Source organism: Oncorhynchus tshawytscha, linkage group LG08, assembly GCF_018296145.1.
Source record: "Oncorhynchus tshawytscha isolate Ot180627B linkage group LG08, Otsh_v2.0, whole genome shotgun sequence".
Classification (NCBI taxonomy): Eukaryota; Metazoa; Chordata; class Actinopteri; order Salmoniformes; family Salmonidae; genus Oncorhynchus; species Oncorhynchus tshawytscha.
Window position 1 is genome coordinate 17,352,126 of NC_056436.1, and position 13,999 is coordinate 17,366,124.

The 13,999-nt window shown below is 42.2% G+C and overlaps 1 protein-coding gene across 4 annotated transcripts in view; it reads left to right on the forward strand.

The window, feature by feature from the left end:
* The window catches only part of LOC112256866 (tyrosine-protein kinase receptor TYRO3), a 35,053-nt gene extending 22,377 nt beyond the window's left edge, over window positions 1–12,676 (forward strand). For 3 of the 4 annotated variants that reach the window (XM_024430422.2, XM_024430420.2, XM_024430421.2), the window contains exons 14-19: window positions 167–259; window positions 3,546–3,667; window positions 4,977–5,086; window positions 10,197–10,356; window positions 10,693–10,829; window positions 11,026–12,676. In XM_024430422.2, coding sequence (XP_024286190.1) covers window positions 167–259; window positions 3,546–3,667; window positions 4,977–5,086; window positions 10,197–10,356; window positions 10,693–10,829; window positions 11,026–11,446 — 1,043 coding nt within the window. In that variant the 3' untranslated portion in view covers window positions 11,447–12,676. The remainder of the gene's footprint in view (window positions 1–166; window positions 260–3,545; window positions 3,668–4,976; window positions 5,087–10,196; window positions 10,357–10,692; window positions 10,830–11,025) is intronic. The other variant, XM_024430423.2, reaches the window with a different exon arrangement.
* The last annotated feature ends 1,323 nt before the right edge of the window (window positions 12,677–13,999 follow it).

A 13,999-nucleotide genomic window follows, 5' to 3' on the forward strand; every position in this document is an offset into this window, starting at 1 on the left:
GGGCCAAGTTTGGAATTTAGCCATGATCCCAGGGTTAACAGCCCTGTTCTTATGAGTGTGTCAGTGGATAATACATTGATACACATGATAAATGTACCTGTATAATGTGAACTAATAAGTCCTTGGAAGTTATGATAATTTATGTTCTCTGTCCTTTTTACATCAGCGGATATCAACTCATCATGTGATATTGAGCAGTGCCTGAAAGAGGCTGCTTACATGAAGGACTTCCACCACCCAAATGTCATCCAGCTCATTGGTTAGTGGCAGTGAAGACACATTTGACTTCCGCCGACTCACTTCAATTAAATCTAACTTTATTTATATCCATAGGCATTGCCAGATTCCAAATAATAACAGCTTGCACATATAATACAACCACAACAAGTAAGGCTACTTAGAATCAGAAACTGAGTGTTTTAAGAGTTGCCCATCAATCAATGTGCTTTGACCAGGGCCGGCCCTAGTCTTATGGGGGCCCTAAGCTAGATTTGGTTGGAGGAGCCCCCACCTCATGGCAAAACATTTGTGTCCCCCCTCTTGACACGGAGAGAAAAACATATTACGCTTTAAGTTAATTTCCTGCAATTTTGCACATTTTACCAAGGTGTATAGAGAAAATGTTGCAGTTTTAAATTAAGTTAACTGCAATTCTACAGATTTTACGATGGCCTGACATTTTTTTATTTATTTACACTGCTTCCATCACGTGGACTGGGAGATGTTTCGTATTGCGTCAGACAACAACATTGACGAATACGCTGATTCGGTGTGCGAGTTCATTAGAACGTGCGTTGAAGATGTCGTTCCCATAGCAACGATTAAAACATTCCCTAACCAGAAACCGTGGATTGATGGCAGCATTCGTGTGGAACTGAAGGCGCAAACCACTGCTTTTAATCAGGGCAAGGTGTCTGGTAACATGACTGAATACAAACAGTGCAGCTATTCCCTCCGCAAGGCTATCAAACAAGCTAAGCGCCAGTACAGAGACAAAGTAGAATCTCAATTCAACGGCTCAGACACAAGAGGCATGTGGCAGGGTCTACAGTCAATCACGGACTACAGGAAGAAACCCAGCCCAGTCACAGACCAGGATGTCTTGCTCCCAGGCAGACTAAATAACTTTTTGCCCGCTTTGAGGACAATACAGTGCCACTGACACGGCCTGCAACGAAAACATGCGGTCTCTCCTTCACTGCAGCCGAAGTGAGTAAGACATTTAAACGTGTTAACCCTCGCAAGGCTGCAGGCCCAGACGGCATCCCCAGCCGCGCCCTCAGAGCATGCGCAGACCAGCTGGCCGGTGTGTTTACGGACATATTCAACCAATCCCTATACCAGTCTGCTGTTCCCACATGCTTCAAGAGGGCCACCATTGTTCCTGTTCCCAAGAAAGCTAAGGTAACTGAGCTAAACGACTACCGCCCCGTAGCACTCACATCCGTCATCATGAAGTGCTTTGAGAGACTAGTCAAGGACCATATCACCTCCACCCTACCTGACACCCTTGACCCACTCCAATTTTCTTACCGCCCAAATAGGTCCACAGACGATGCAATCTCAACCACACTGCACACTGCCCTAACCCATCTGGACAAGAGGAATACCTATGTGAGAATGCTGTTCATCAACTACAGCTCGGCATTCAACACCATAGTACCCTCCAAGCTCGTCATCAAGCTCGAGACCCTGGGTCTCGACCCCGCCCTGTGCAACTGGGTACTGGACTTCCTGACGGGCCGCCCCCAGGTGGTGAGGGTAGGCAACAACATCTCCTCCCCGCTGATCCTCAACACTGGGGCCCCACAAGGGTGCGTTCTGAGCCCTCTCCTGTACTCCCTGTTCACCCACGACTGCGTGGCCACGCACGCCTCCAACTCAATCATCAAGTTTGTGGACGACACAACAGTGGTAGGCTTGATTACCAACAACGACGAGACGGCCTACAGGGAGGAGGTGAGGGCCCTCGGAGTGTGGTGTCAGGAAAATAACCTCACACTCAACGTCAACAAAACTAAGGAGATGATTGTGGACTTCAGGAAACAGCAGAGGGAACACCCCCATCCACATCGATGGAACAGTAGTGGAGAGGGTAGCAAGTTTTAAGTTCCTCGGCATACACATCACAGAAAAACTGAATTGGTCCACTCACACAGACAGCATCGTGAGGAAGGCGCAGCAGCGCCTCTTCAACCTCAGGAGGCTGAAGAAATTCGGCTTGTCACCAAAAGCACTCATAAACTTCTACAGATGCACAATCGAGAGCATCCTGGCGGGCTGTATCACCGCCTGGTATGGCAACTGCACCGCCCTCAACCGTAAGGCTCTCCAGAGGGTAGTGAGGTCTGCACAACGCATCACCGGGGGCAAACTACCTGCCCTCCAGGACACCTACACCACCCAATGCTACAGGAAGGCCATAAAGATCATCAAGGACATCAACCACCCGAGCCACTGCCTGTTCACCCCGCTGTCATCCAGAAGGCGAGGTCAGTACAGGTGCATCAAAGCTGGGACCGAGAGACTGAAAAACAGCTTCTATCTCAAGGCCATCAGACTGTTAAACAGCCACCACTAACATTGAGTGGCTACTGCCAACACACTGTCAATGACACTGACTCTACTCCAGCCACTTTAATCATGGGAATTGATGGGAAATGATGTAAATATATCACTAGCCACTTTAAACAATGCTACCTTATATAATGTTACTTACCCTACATTATTCATCTCATATGCATACGTAGATACTGTACTCTATATCATCGACTGCATCCTTATGTAATACATGTATCACTAGCCACTTTAACTATGCCACTTGGTTTACATACTCATCTCATATGTATATACTGTACTCGATATCATCTACTGTATCTTGCCTATGCTGCTCTGTACCATCACTCATTCATATATCCTTATGTACATATTCTTTATCCCCTTACACTGTGTATAAGACCGTAGTTTTTTTGGAATTGTTAGTTAGATTACTTGTTCGTTATTACTGCATTGTCGGAACTAGAAGCACAAGCATTTCGCTACATTCGCATTAACATCTGCTAACCATGTGTATGTGACAAATAAAATTTGATTTGATTTTATAAAGAATTTCATGCAATTCTACTCATTTTGCCATGGGGTGGATATCTAATATGATATGAGTGAAAATGACAAACAAAATCAATGGGGGCAACCTGGAGGTCATCGCCCCTGGGCGAGTGCCCTGTCTGTATTCAGCCATGATAGCTGGCTAGACAAACTACTCATCTAAAAAGTGTTAGTTGACATGGCTAATTGAGTGACTGTCAGTAACTGACATAACAAGAGAGACTGCTGATGCACAACCACAGTTTAAATTGCACCTGGTGTTTTCTACTAATCTTACTCTCATTAGTGAGTTCCTAAACACTAAAGGGGGGGGTTGGGGGTCCCCTAGCAGCCTGCGGCCCTAAGCGACCACTTATGTCACTTATGCCTGGAGCTGGCCCTGGCTTCGACTGACTTGTTCTGCTGAGTTGTTGATTGAATATATTTTTATTCTCTAGGAGTGAGTTTGCACAGGCGGCCTCAGCAACGGTTGCCCATCCCCATGGTTATCCTGCCCTTCATGAAGCATGGGGATCTTCACACCTTTCTGCTCATGTCCCGCCTTGGAGACGAGCCCTTTGTGAGTAGTCACCTATATGTTTTATACACTCTTGTATGCATACTAAAATAGATAGCCAATTCAGGGACATAAACACTCAGTGGCCAGTTTATTAGGTATACCCATCTAGTACGGGGTCGGACCCCTTTTCCTCCAGAACCGCCTGAATTCTTCAGGGCATAGAAACGTTGCTCAATTGGTATCAAGGGACCTAACGTGTGCCAGGAAAGCATTCACCACACCATCCCACCAGCCTGTACCATTGACACCAGGCAAGATGAGGCCATGGACTTATGCCGCAAAAGCCAAATCCTGACTGCCATCAGGAACGAGGATTCATCAGACAAGGCCATCTTTTTCCACTCCTCAGTTGTCCAGTGTTGGTGATTGCCTTCCCATTTTAGCCGCTTCTTGTTGTTTTTAGCTGATAGGAGTGGAACCCAGTTTGGTAGTCTACTGCAATAGCCCATCCGTAACAAGGACCGACGAGTTGTGTTTCAAATTGCTGTTCTGCACACCACTGTTGTACTGCCCCGTTATTTGCCTGTTTGTGGCCCACCTGTTAGATTGCACAATTCTTGCCATTCTTCTTCAACCTCTCTCATCAACGAGCTGTTTTCACCCACAGGACTTCCGCTGACTGGATGTTTTTTCTATCTCGCACCATTCTCGGTAAACTCTAGACACTGTCGTGCATGAAAAGCCCAGGACGACACGCGTGTCACTGACGAACATACGTAGGTCACTTGTTTTGCCCATTCTAATGTTCAATCGAACAGTAACCGAATGCCTGTCTGCTTGCTTTTTTAGCAAATCACGCCCATGTGACCCACTGTCTGTAGGAGAGCACCATTTTCATGAACAGGGTTGGTGAACCTAAAACTGGCCACTGAGTGTATATTGATACAAACAGTAACACAAACAGTTACTTTATACAACGGGTGGATCTAATCCTGAATGCTGATGGATTAATACCGCATTCCAGCAGGTGTCTATTCCACCGTTACCACCAGCTAAATCTATGACATTAAAATGCCTATTTACTCTGTTCCATCCACTGTCTCATCAGCCCATCCAGGCAATTTATAAACTTGATCTCCACAATAAAAATATATGCATCTAGACATTATCTTACATTCAAGGTCTTCCACTGTTAGTTGTCAGTTTAGATGCATGTTTAAATCATTCCATCATTTCCTGTTATAGACTATACTGGAAAGACAAGTCTTAGTGTGGGGTCAAATATTTTTTTCCCAGGACACTTTCTAATTGATGCATATCTTCAAATAATGTTTTAACAAAGTAATGTTGCGGTCTCTCCCTCACACAGACAGTGTCACTGCAGATGCTCATTCAGTTTATGTTGGACATCGCTCGTGGAATGGAGTACCTGAGCAACAAAAGCATCATACACAGGGATCTGGCTGCACGCAACTGCATGTGAGTGAATTACCAGCAGAGTAGACAGTGGCTCCATCTCAAATGGCACCCTATTCCCTATAAAGGGCACTACTTTCTATCAGAGCCCTATGGGCCCTGGTCAAAACTAGTGCACTAAATAGCAGGGTTCATACACATTTTGACAGAAGGAATATTATAACTTTTCCAAGACTTCTCCATGACGTTTAACCAAATTTCCATGGCCAACAATTGGCGGCATCTCTATGTACGTATGAAAAATGTGCTTAATGTGGTATCAACACTGGGAGGCTTGCTCTCTGATCCCATGTACAATCTCCTGTTGTTGTGCAAGGCACTTAAGTCCCACAAAGTAGAATACCGGTTAGGCAACTGTATAAAACATGTAGTCAACCCTCAGTCTGGAGAGATACTTGATGTACAGGCTTTTGATCCAGCCCTGCTCAAACACAGAGACAGTTTATCAAGGTCCAGTTGGGCAGCTAATCTCTACAATATGGTTTGTTAGAGGGGGGCTGGAATAAAGGCCTGTACATACATTAGCTCTCCTGGAGGACAGCTGATCACCCTTGATGAAAAATATTACAACCAAATAAATGTTATGCCTTTTGAAATAAATCGCTCATTCAATATATCAAAGATCAAGTGGCTGTTGTTGGCTACAAATCTGTTTATTCAGCTGAAGCAAACCCACAAATTCTCTTCAGGAAATGTACCTTTTCTAGTTAAGTTTATAAGCTAACTTGGTGTTTACTCTGCAGGCTGACTAGCATGTTGAGTTGAATGTCCCATACAGTGGATGCCCAAATCAACTGGAAGTATCTACAAAAAAATTACTGTTTGCGATTCACAAATTATTATTTTGATTCACTGCAACTGAACCAAAACCCAACTAATACAATGTTGAAGTGAATAATTTCTTTCATCCCAAAAAATTGTTAGTCTGTAGAAAGTTTTTGGGGACATGACAAAAACATGAATACATGCTAATAATAGTTCAACAGTTAACTAGTGCAGGGGTTTTTCACTCGGGGGGGCTCCTTCCAGCATTGGGGAACATCCTGTGCCTCCCCATTACTATTTCTATGGGCACAGGCACTGTTCATGACACAAACTGTGCACACCCCTTCTTTCAATTCTATACATTTTGCCATGTGTATTCATGTGATATGAGTGACAAAAAAAGTACAATATCTATAAACAAAAACAAATCTAAAAATAAACGTTAGCTGACATGGGCTAGTTGATCTGGACAGTTCTTACAAGTTATAAATAGCTCTCTAAGGTATGCAATGACTGACAAGAGGAACTGATGATGCACTACCCAATTTCGAAATTGCACCTTGTGCATTCTACAATTACAACTTTCAAGAGTAAGTTTAAAGCTGGAATGAGAGTTCCTTAAAAACATTTTTTTTATATATCTACAGTGCCTTCGGAAAATATTCAGCCCCTTGACTTTTTCCACATTTTGTTACGTTACAGCCTTATTCAAAAATGAATTAAATAAATACAAATATTCAGCAATCTACACACACTACCCCATAATGACAAAGCAAAAACACGTTTTTAGACATTTTTGCTAATTTACAAAATACTTTTTACATAAGTATTCAGACTCTTTGCTATGAGAATCGAAATTGAGCTCAAGTGCATCCTGTTTCCATTGATCATCCTTAAGATGGTTAAAGTCCACCTTTGGTAAATTCAATTGATTGGACATGATTTGGAAAGGCACACACCTGTCTATATAAGGTCCCACAGTTGACAGTGCATGTCAGAGCAAAAACCAAGCCATGAGGTCGAAGGAACTGTCTGTAGAGCTCAGAGACAGGATTGTGTCGAGGCACAGATCTGGGGAAGGGTACCAAAACATTTCTGCAACTTTGAAGATTCCCAAGAACACAGTGGCCTCCATCATTCGTAAATGGAAGATGTTTGGAACCACCAAGAGACTTCCTAGAGCTGGCTGCCCGGCCAAACTGAGCTATCGGGGGTGAAGGACCATGGTCAGGGAGGGGACCAAGAACCCGATGGTCACTCTAGAGTTCCTCTTTGGAGATGGGAGAACCTTCCAGAAGAACAACCATCTCTGCAGCACTCCACCAATCAGGCCTTTATGGCAGAGTGGCTAGACAGAAGCCACTCCTCAGTAAAAGGCACATGACAGCCCGCTTGGAGTTTGCCAAAAGGCACCTACAGGACTCTCAGGCTATGACAAGCAAGACTCTTTGGTCCAATGACACCAAGATTGAACTCTTTGGCCTGAATGCGAAGCTTCACGCCTGGAGGAAACCTGGCACCATCCCTACAGTGAAGCATGGTGGTGGCAGCATCATGTTGTGGGGATGTTTTTCAGTGGTAGGGACTGGGAGACAAATCAGGATCGAGGGAAAGATTAATGGAGGAAAGTACAGAGAGAACCTTGACGAAAACCTACTCCAGAGCACTCAGGGCCTCAGACTGGGGCGAAGGTTTACCTTCCAAAAGGACAACAACCCTACACACACAACCAAGACAATGCAGGAGTAGCTTCGGGACAAGTCTCTGAATGTCCTTGAGTGGCCCAGTCAGACCCCGGACATGAACCCGATCAAACATCTCTGGAGAGACCTGAAAATAGCTGTGCAGCGATACTCCCCATCCAACCTGACCGAACTTGAGAGAATCTGCAGAGAAGAATGGGAGAAACTCCCCACATACAGGTGGGCCAAGCTTGTAGCATCATACCCAAGAAGACTCAAGTCTGTAATCGCTGCCAAGATATATATATATATATATAGCACCAGTCAAAAATTTGGACACGCCTACTTATTCAAGGGTTTGTCTTGATGTTTTACTATTTTATATATTTGCACACTCTTGCCATGAGTGTGCAAAGCTGTCATCAAGGTGTGGCTACTTTGATTTGTTTAACACTTTTTTTTGGTTACTACATGATTCCATATGTGTTATTTCATAGTTTGGAAGTTTTCACTATTATTCTACAATGTAGAAAATTGTTTAAATAAAGAAAAACCCTGGAACGAGTAGATGTCCAGACTTTTGACTGGTACTGTATGTACAGTTTAAGTCGGAAGTTTACATACACAAGCTGGAGTCATTAAAACTTGTTTTTCAACCACTCCACAAATTTCTTGTTAACAAACTATAGTTTTGGCAAGTCTGTTAGCACATCTACTTTGTGCATGACATAAGTAATTTTTCCAACCATTGTTTACAGACAGATTATTTCACTTTTAATTCACTGTATCACAATTCCAGTGGGTCAGAAGTTTACATATACTAAGTTGACTGTGCCTCTAAACAGCTTGGAAAATTCCTGAAAATAATGTCATGGCTTTAGAAGCTTCTGATAGGCTAATTGACATCATTTGAGTCAATTGGAGGTGTACGTGTGGGTGTATTTCAAGGCCTACCTTCAAACTCGTTCCCTCTTTGCTTGACATTGGGGGAAAATCAAAAGAAATCAACGAAGACCTCAGAAAAAAAAACGGTGGTACTCCACAAGTCTGGTTCATCCTTGGGAGCAATTTCCACACTCCTGAAGGTACCACGTTCATCTGTACAAACAATGGTACGCAAGTATAAACACCATGGGACCACGCAGCCGTCATTCCGCTCAGGAAGAAGATGCGTTCTGTCTCCTAGTGATGAACGCACGTTGATGCGAAAAGTGCAAATCAATCCCAGAACAACAGCAAAGGACCTTGTGAAGATGCTGGAGGAAACGGGTACAAAAGTATCTATATCCACAGTAAAACGAGTCCTATATCGACATAATCTGAAAGGCCGCTCTGCAAGGAAGAAACCACTGCTCCAAAACCACCATAAAAAAAGCCAGACTACAGTTTGCAACTGCACATGGGGACAAAGATCATACTTTTTGGAGAAATGTCCTCTCGTCTGATGAAACAAAAATAGAACTGTTTGGCCATAATGACCATCGTTATGTTTGGAGGAAAAAGGGGGATGCTTGCAAGCCGAAGAACACCATCCCAAACGTGAAGCACGGGGATGGCAGCATCATGTTGTGGGAGTGCTTTGCTGCAGGAGGGACTGGTGCACTTCACAAAATAGATGGCATCATGAGGTAGGAAAATGATGTGGATATATTGAAGCAACATCTCAAAACATCAGTCAGGAAGTTAAAGCTTGGTCGCAAATGGGTCTTCCAAATGAACAATGACCTGAAGCATACTTCCAAAGTTGTGGCAAATTGGCTTAAGGACAACAAAATCAAGGTATTGGAGTAGCCATTACAAAGGCCTGACCTCAACCCTATAGTTGTGGGAAGAACTGAAAAGGCGTGTGCCTACAAACCTGACTCAATTACACCAGCTCTGTTAGGAGGAATGGGCCAAAATTCACCCAACTTATTGTCGGAAGCTTGTGGAAGGCTACCTAAAACGTTTGACCCAAGTTACACCATTTAAAGGCAATGCTACCAAATACTAATTGAGTATATGTAAACTTCTGACCCACCTGGAATGTGATGAAAGAAATAAAAGCTGAAATAAATAAATCTCTCTTCTATTATTCTGACATTTCACATTCTTAAAGTAAAGTGGTGATCCTAACTGACCTAAAACTGAATTTTCTTAAATGTCAGGAACTGTGAACAATTGAGTTTAAATGTATTTGGCTAAGGTGTATTTAAACTTCCGACTTCATATTTATGTACATTATGTGTATGTACAGTTGAAGTCGGAAGTTTACATACACCGTAGCCAAATACATTTAAACTTAATTTCATAATTCCTGACATTTAATCCTAGTAAAAATAATTGGCTAAAGTGTCGTTCTGATCCTGACTGATATGTTGATAAAATATGTACAAACTATTCCTAATAAATAAATAAAATTAACAAAAATTATTAAATACATTTTCTAAAACTTTTAAGATTTTCCAAAACCTTTCCAGGCCTGGAAAACACAATTTTAAAATATCATGACTTTTCCATGATTCTCATGAGCGTACAAACCCTGAAATAGGGCATAATATTAAGACGCAGCCTGTCACTTTACTCTTAACTGGAACTCCCTCTAATATGGTTTACACACTGAATTTACTAGAGCTTGGTTCTGCCTCAGGGTTAGATTGTGACCATCTCCACTCCTTTATTCATAGGCTGAGTGAAAACTTGACAGTCTGTGTGGCAGACTTTGGCCTTTCAAAGAAAATCTACAGTGGTGACTACTACAGACAAGGATCCGTCTCAAAGCTGCCTGTCAAGTGGATAGCACTTGAGAGCCTTGCTGACAATGTCTACACTACTCAGAGTGATGTGGTATGTTACGTACAACCAGACGCACCCTCAGTGGTCATAGCATCACTTTCAAAATTATATTGACACTGTAAGACAGCAATATTTTAGTTGGGGATCCCTCTTCAAATCAGCTTTGTGGAAAGGATTACATTTGTTTTTTAATGTAAGTCAATACATCATAGATAAAATGCAGATTTTGTTTTCAGATGTGTTAATTGAATTTGAGCCTTTTTTAAACCATGTAGTGGCCCCAGATGTTCACTAAGTCTGTTTCATCGATAAGATGTTTTCGGGAACTGTCAATTCGTTATCTTTGCCTTTAGCGCCCCCAGAAGTTAACTGACTGTTTCCCACCAGTGGGCGTTTGGAGTCACCATGTGGGAGATCATGGCACGTGGACAGACCCCCTACCCTGGGGTGGAAAACTCTGAAATCTACGAGTACCTCATCAAGGGAGAGAGGCTCAAACAACCACCTGACTGCCAAGATGACATGTGAGTGATCCACTGGATGTGGTAGAAAAAACTCAGGCATTGACAAATCGTGATGGGTTATATTATACTTTTCAAATGACTTAAACAATTAAATTATCATTGGTGCCAGAAAATGTAATATTTTACTGTATTTAACCTTGTACCTCATTGAGAAGACTTTTCCAATAATAACCTGACAGTTTGAATCTTTTTCCAGGTACGAGATCATGCATAGCTGCTGGAGCCCTGTTCCCAAGTGCCGCCCCAGTTTCCAGCAACTGATTGACCAGCTGGAGGGGCTATGGGCCAGCCTGTCCTCAGGGCCTAGTTTTATGAAGGAGGCCCTTCTCTACGTTAACCTGGAGAGTGACGAGGGGGAGCCAGGGGCACTGGGCCCAGGGGAGGGCCCCTCGTGGTCAGCAATGCCCTGGCAGTGTGTGGGAATGGAGGAGGATGAGAAAGACTGGCTCATGGTGTCTTCTGGGGCAGCTCTGGCTATTGGTGGAGACTACCGCTACATCATTGGCCCTAACTGCAACTGTACTGAAGAGGAGAGTGGGAGGCAGGGGGACTCAATGGATACCTTGCAGCAAGAAGTCAGGGATGAGGAATATGAAGACACGATCATTAATGTGTGATTTATATTTTGAACAACATGCCTGCTCCTCTGCCCTCCAGATTTCAAACTGACCAGTTGGTTGTGGATGGTTGGTCACTCACTACTGCCCTCCAGTGAAGTTTCTGAAAACAGCTGCTTACCAGCATTTCTTGGATTGAAGTGCATATCTCAATGAACCTTTCTCCCCATTTTATTGCCAGTCATATGCAGTGTCATGTTGTACTTTAAACTAAGGACTTCACATTGACACACACAATCAGCCTTATGATTACATTCAACAAAGAACAATAACACTACTGATATTTAAAATGGTACATTTGACTGATAAACATAACTTTATAATGGAAAATTCTATAGTATTATGCATCTTTTGAAGTTTAGGCAGCATTTGATTACAAAAGCAGTCCCTATGTCCTTAGTGTACACTGTACTGTAGGTGGTAGGTATTGAACATTGGTATTTGCTGCTTTGCTAACGAACTCCCTTATCTCTATGATAAGCATCTTCTGTCCAAAAGTGTGCTACACGTTCTTAATCTGTATTCTCATTTAACCTTAGAATAACATTACACGGGACCACCACTGTAATAATCCCCTAACATTGTGACTGAGTTATTTAGAATTATAAACTGGGTGTTTTGAGCACTGAATGCTGATTGGCTGACACCCATGGTGTATCAGACCGTATACCATGGGTATGACAACTTTTATTTTTACTGCTCTAATTATGTTGGTAACCAGTTTATAATAGCAATAAGGCAGACCTCAGATGTTTGGTATATGGCCAATATACCACACCTCCTCATGCTTTATTGTTTAAGTATACCATTGAGAATTTATGGAAACAGGAATATATGCAGAACATTGTTTATGTATTCAAGAAGAATACCAGAGTGAGCATGGATATGTGTTAAGACATTAGCCGGATGAAATGTGAGCTTGTCGTTCACTGATGTTCAAAGTGCTTACACACACCCTTGATTTTGCTTTTGGAGCATTCCATGTTTGGGATATCAAGGGACATGTTTTAATATTTTAAATGTAATTTTTTGTATGTTGTGTTAAAATTATTTCCAGAGATACGACCTAGAGCATTAAACAGAGACTTATGAAGCTGGTGCTTTGTGTTGTGATTCTCTCTGTCCAGTCCATCTCTACCAGCAGGTTTATAGTTGTTTTAGATTTGTGCATCAAGCTACAATGTAATTCTCACCTGAAGTGTAAGTAAATAAAGTATTGGTTGTTTGTGATCGTATGATATTTTTCTTTGCACCTTTTGGGCGAGCATGGAATAAAACCCATGTGCCCCATCTGAATAACTTAAGGTCAAGAAAGTTCTGTCAGATACTGAGATTTGTCTTATCACAACTTCAAAAGCTCATTTCAACTGCCTCAAATTGAGTGCAACTGTCACTTAACTTTAGCCTTCATCCAAAACCACTACAGTGTTGTTGATCTCATGCGCTGTCAGTCTGATTAATCAGGCAGCAATACACAATTAGTATATACAGCCCGAAACTAATGTTTGCAAAATTGTTTAAATGTTCCCTATAAGCCAGAATGTAGTAATATTACATTTAAACGTACTGTACCAGTTGTCTGAGCAGTTTGTCCTTCCACTTCTCTGAGAGAATATCTACAGGAAAGTATTGTTTAACGACTTTTTAAGAGCTGGTAGTACGTATATGAACAGGCAGTTAACCCACTGTTCCTAGGCCGTCATTGAAAATAACAATTTGTTCTTAACTGACTTGCCAAGTAAAATAAAAGGTTAAATTAAATTTAAAAATAAATATGGTTCCCGATTGAGTTTCATATGGGATATTCTGTTCTCTTGTCAATAGCTATTAAACCAAGCATGTGTAACCGATGTGAAATGGCTAGCTAGTTAGCGGTGGTGCGCGCTAATAGCATCTCAATCAGTGACGTCACTTGCTCTGAGACCTTGAAGTAGTGGTTCTCCACGGCTTTTGTGGAGCGATGGGTAATGATGCTTCGTGGGTGTCAGTTGTCTGTGTGCAGAGGGCCCCTGGTTTGAGCCCGGGCGAGGGAACGGACAAAAGTTGTTACACATGATATGGCAATGAAAATTGTATATTATAATCCAGGGGAGGATGGAGAACAAGCCACCCTTTTAAAAAGTATTTTTTTAATCCCCCACCCCCCACACAAAAAAGGTGTGGATTGTTCATCATCCTCCCATGATTTAGAATATACCATTTTCATGGCATGCCTGGTACAGCTTAGAATATTGACATATATACAATATTTCCCTCAAATACATCTTTACAGTTGTTTCTTGAATTTTTTGCCATATTGTCAAAACACATGGTATCAAAAACAAAATTAAACTAGCCACCTGTTATCCAGAATCTTGTCAACTCAGACTTCTGCTACATTGTTTTTATGATGTCAGCTAACCCATCTATAGCTATTGAATAGAACCAATATATCCAATATAAAACTAATTTGACCCCTGTGCCAATACAAACCATATAACTAACTACCTGGTAAACAATACTTTACTGTGGATATTTTGTCTCAAATTTCAAACAGCTAAAGGACAAACCACA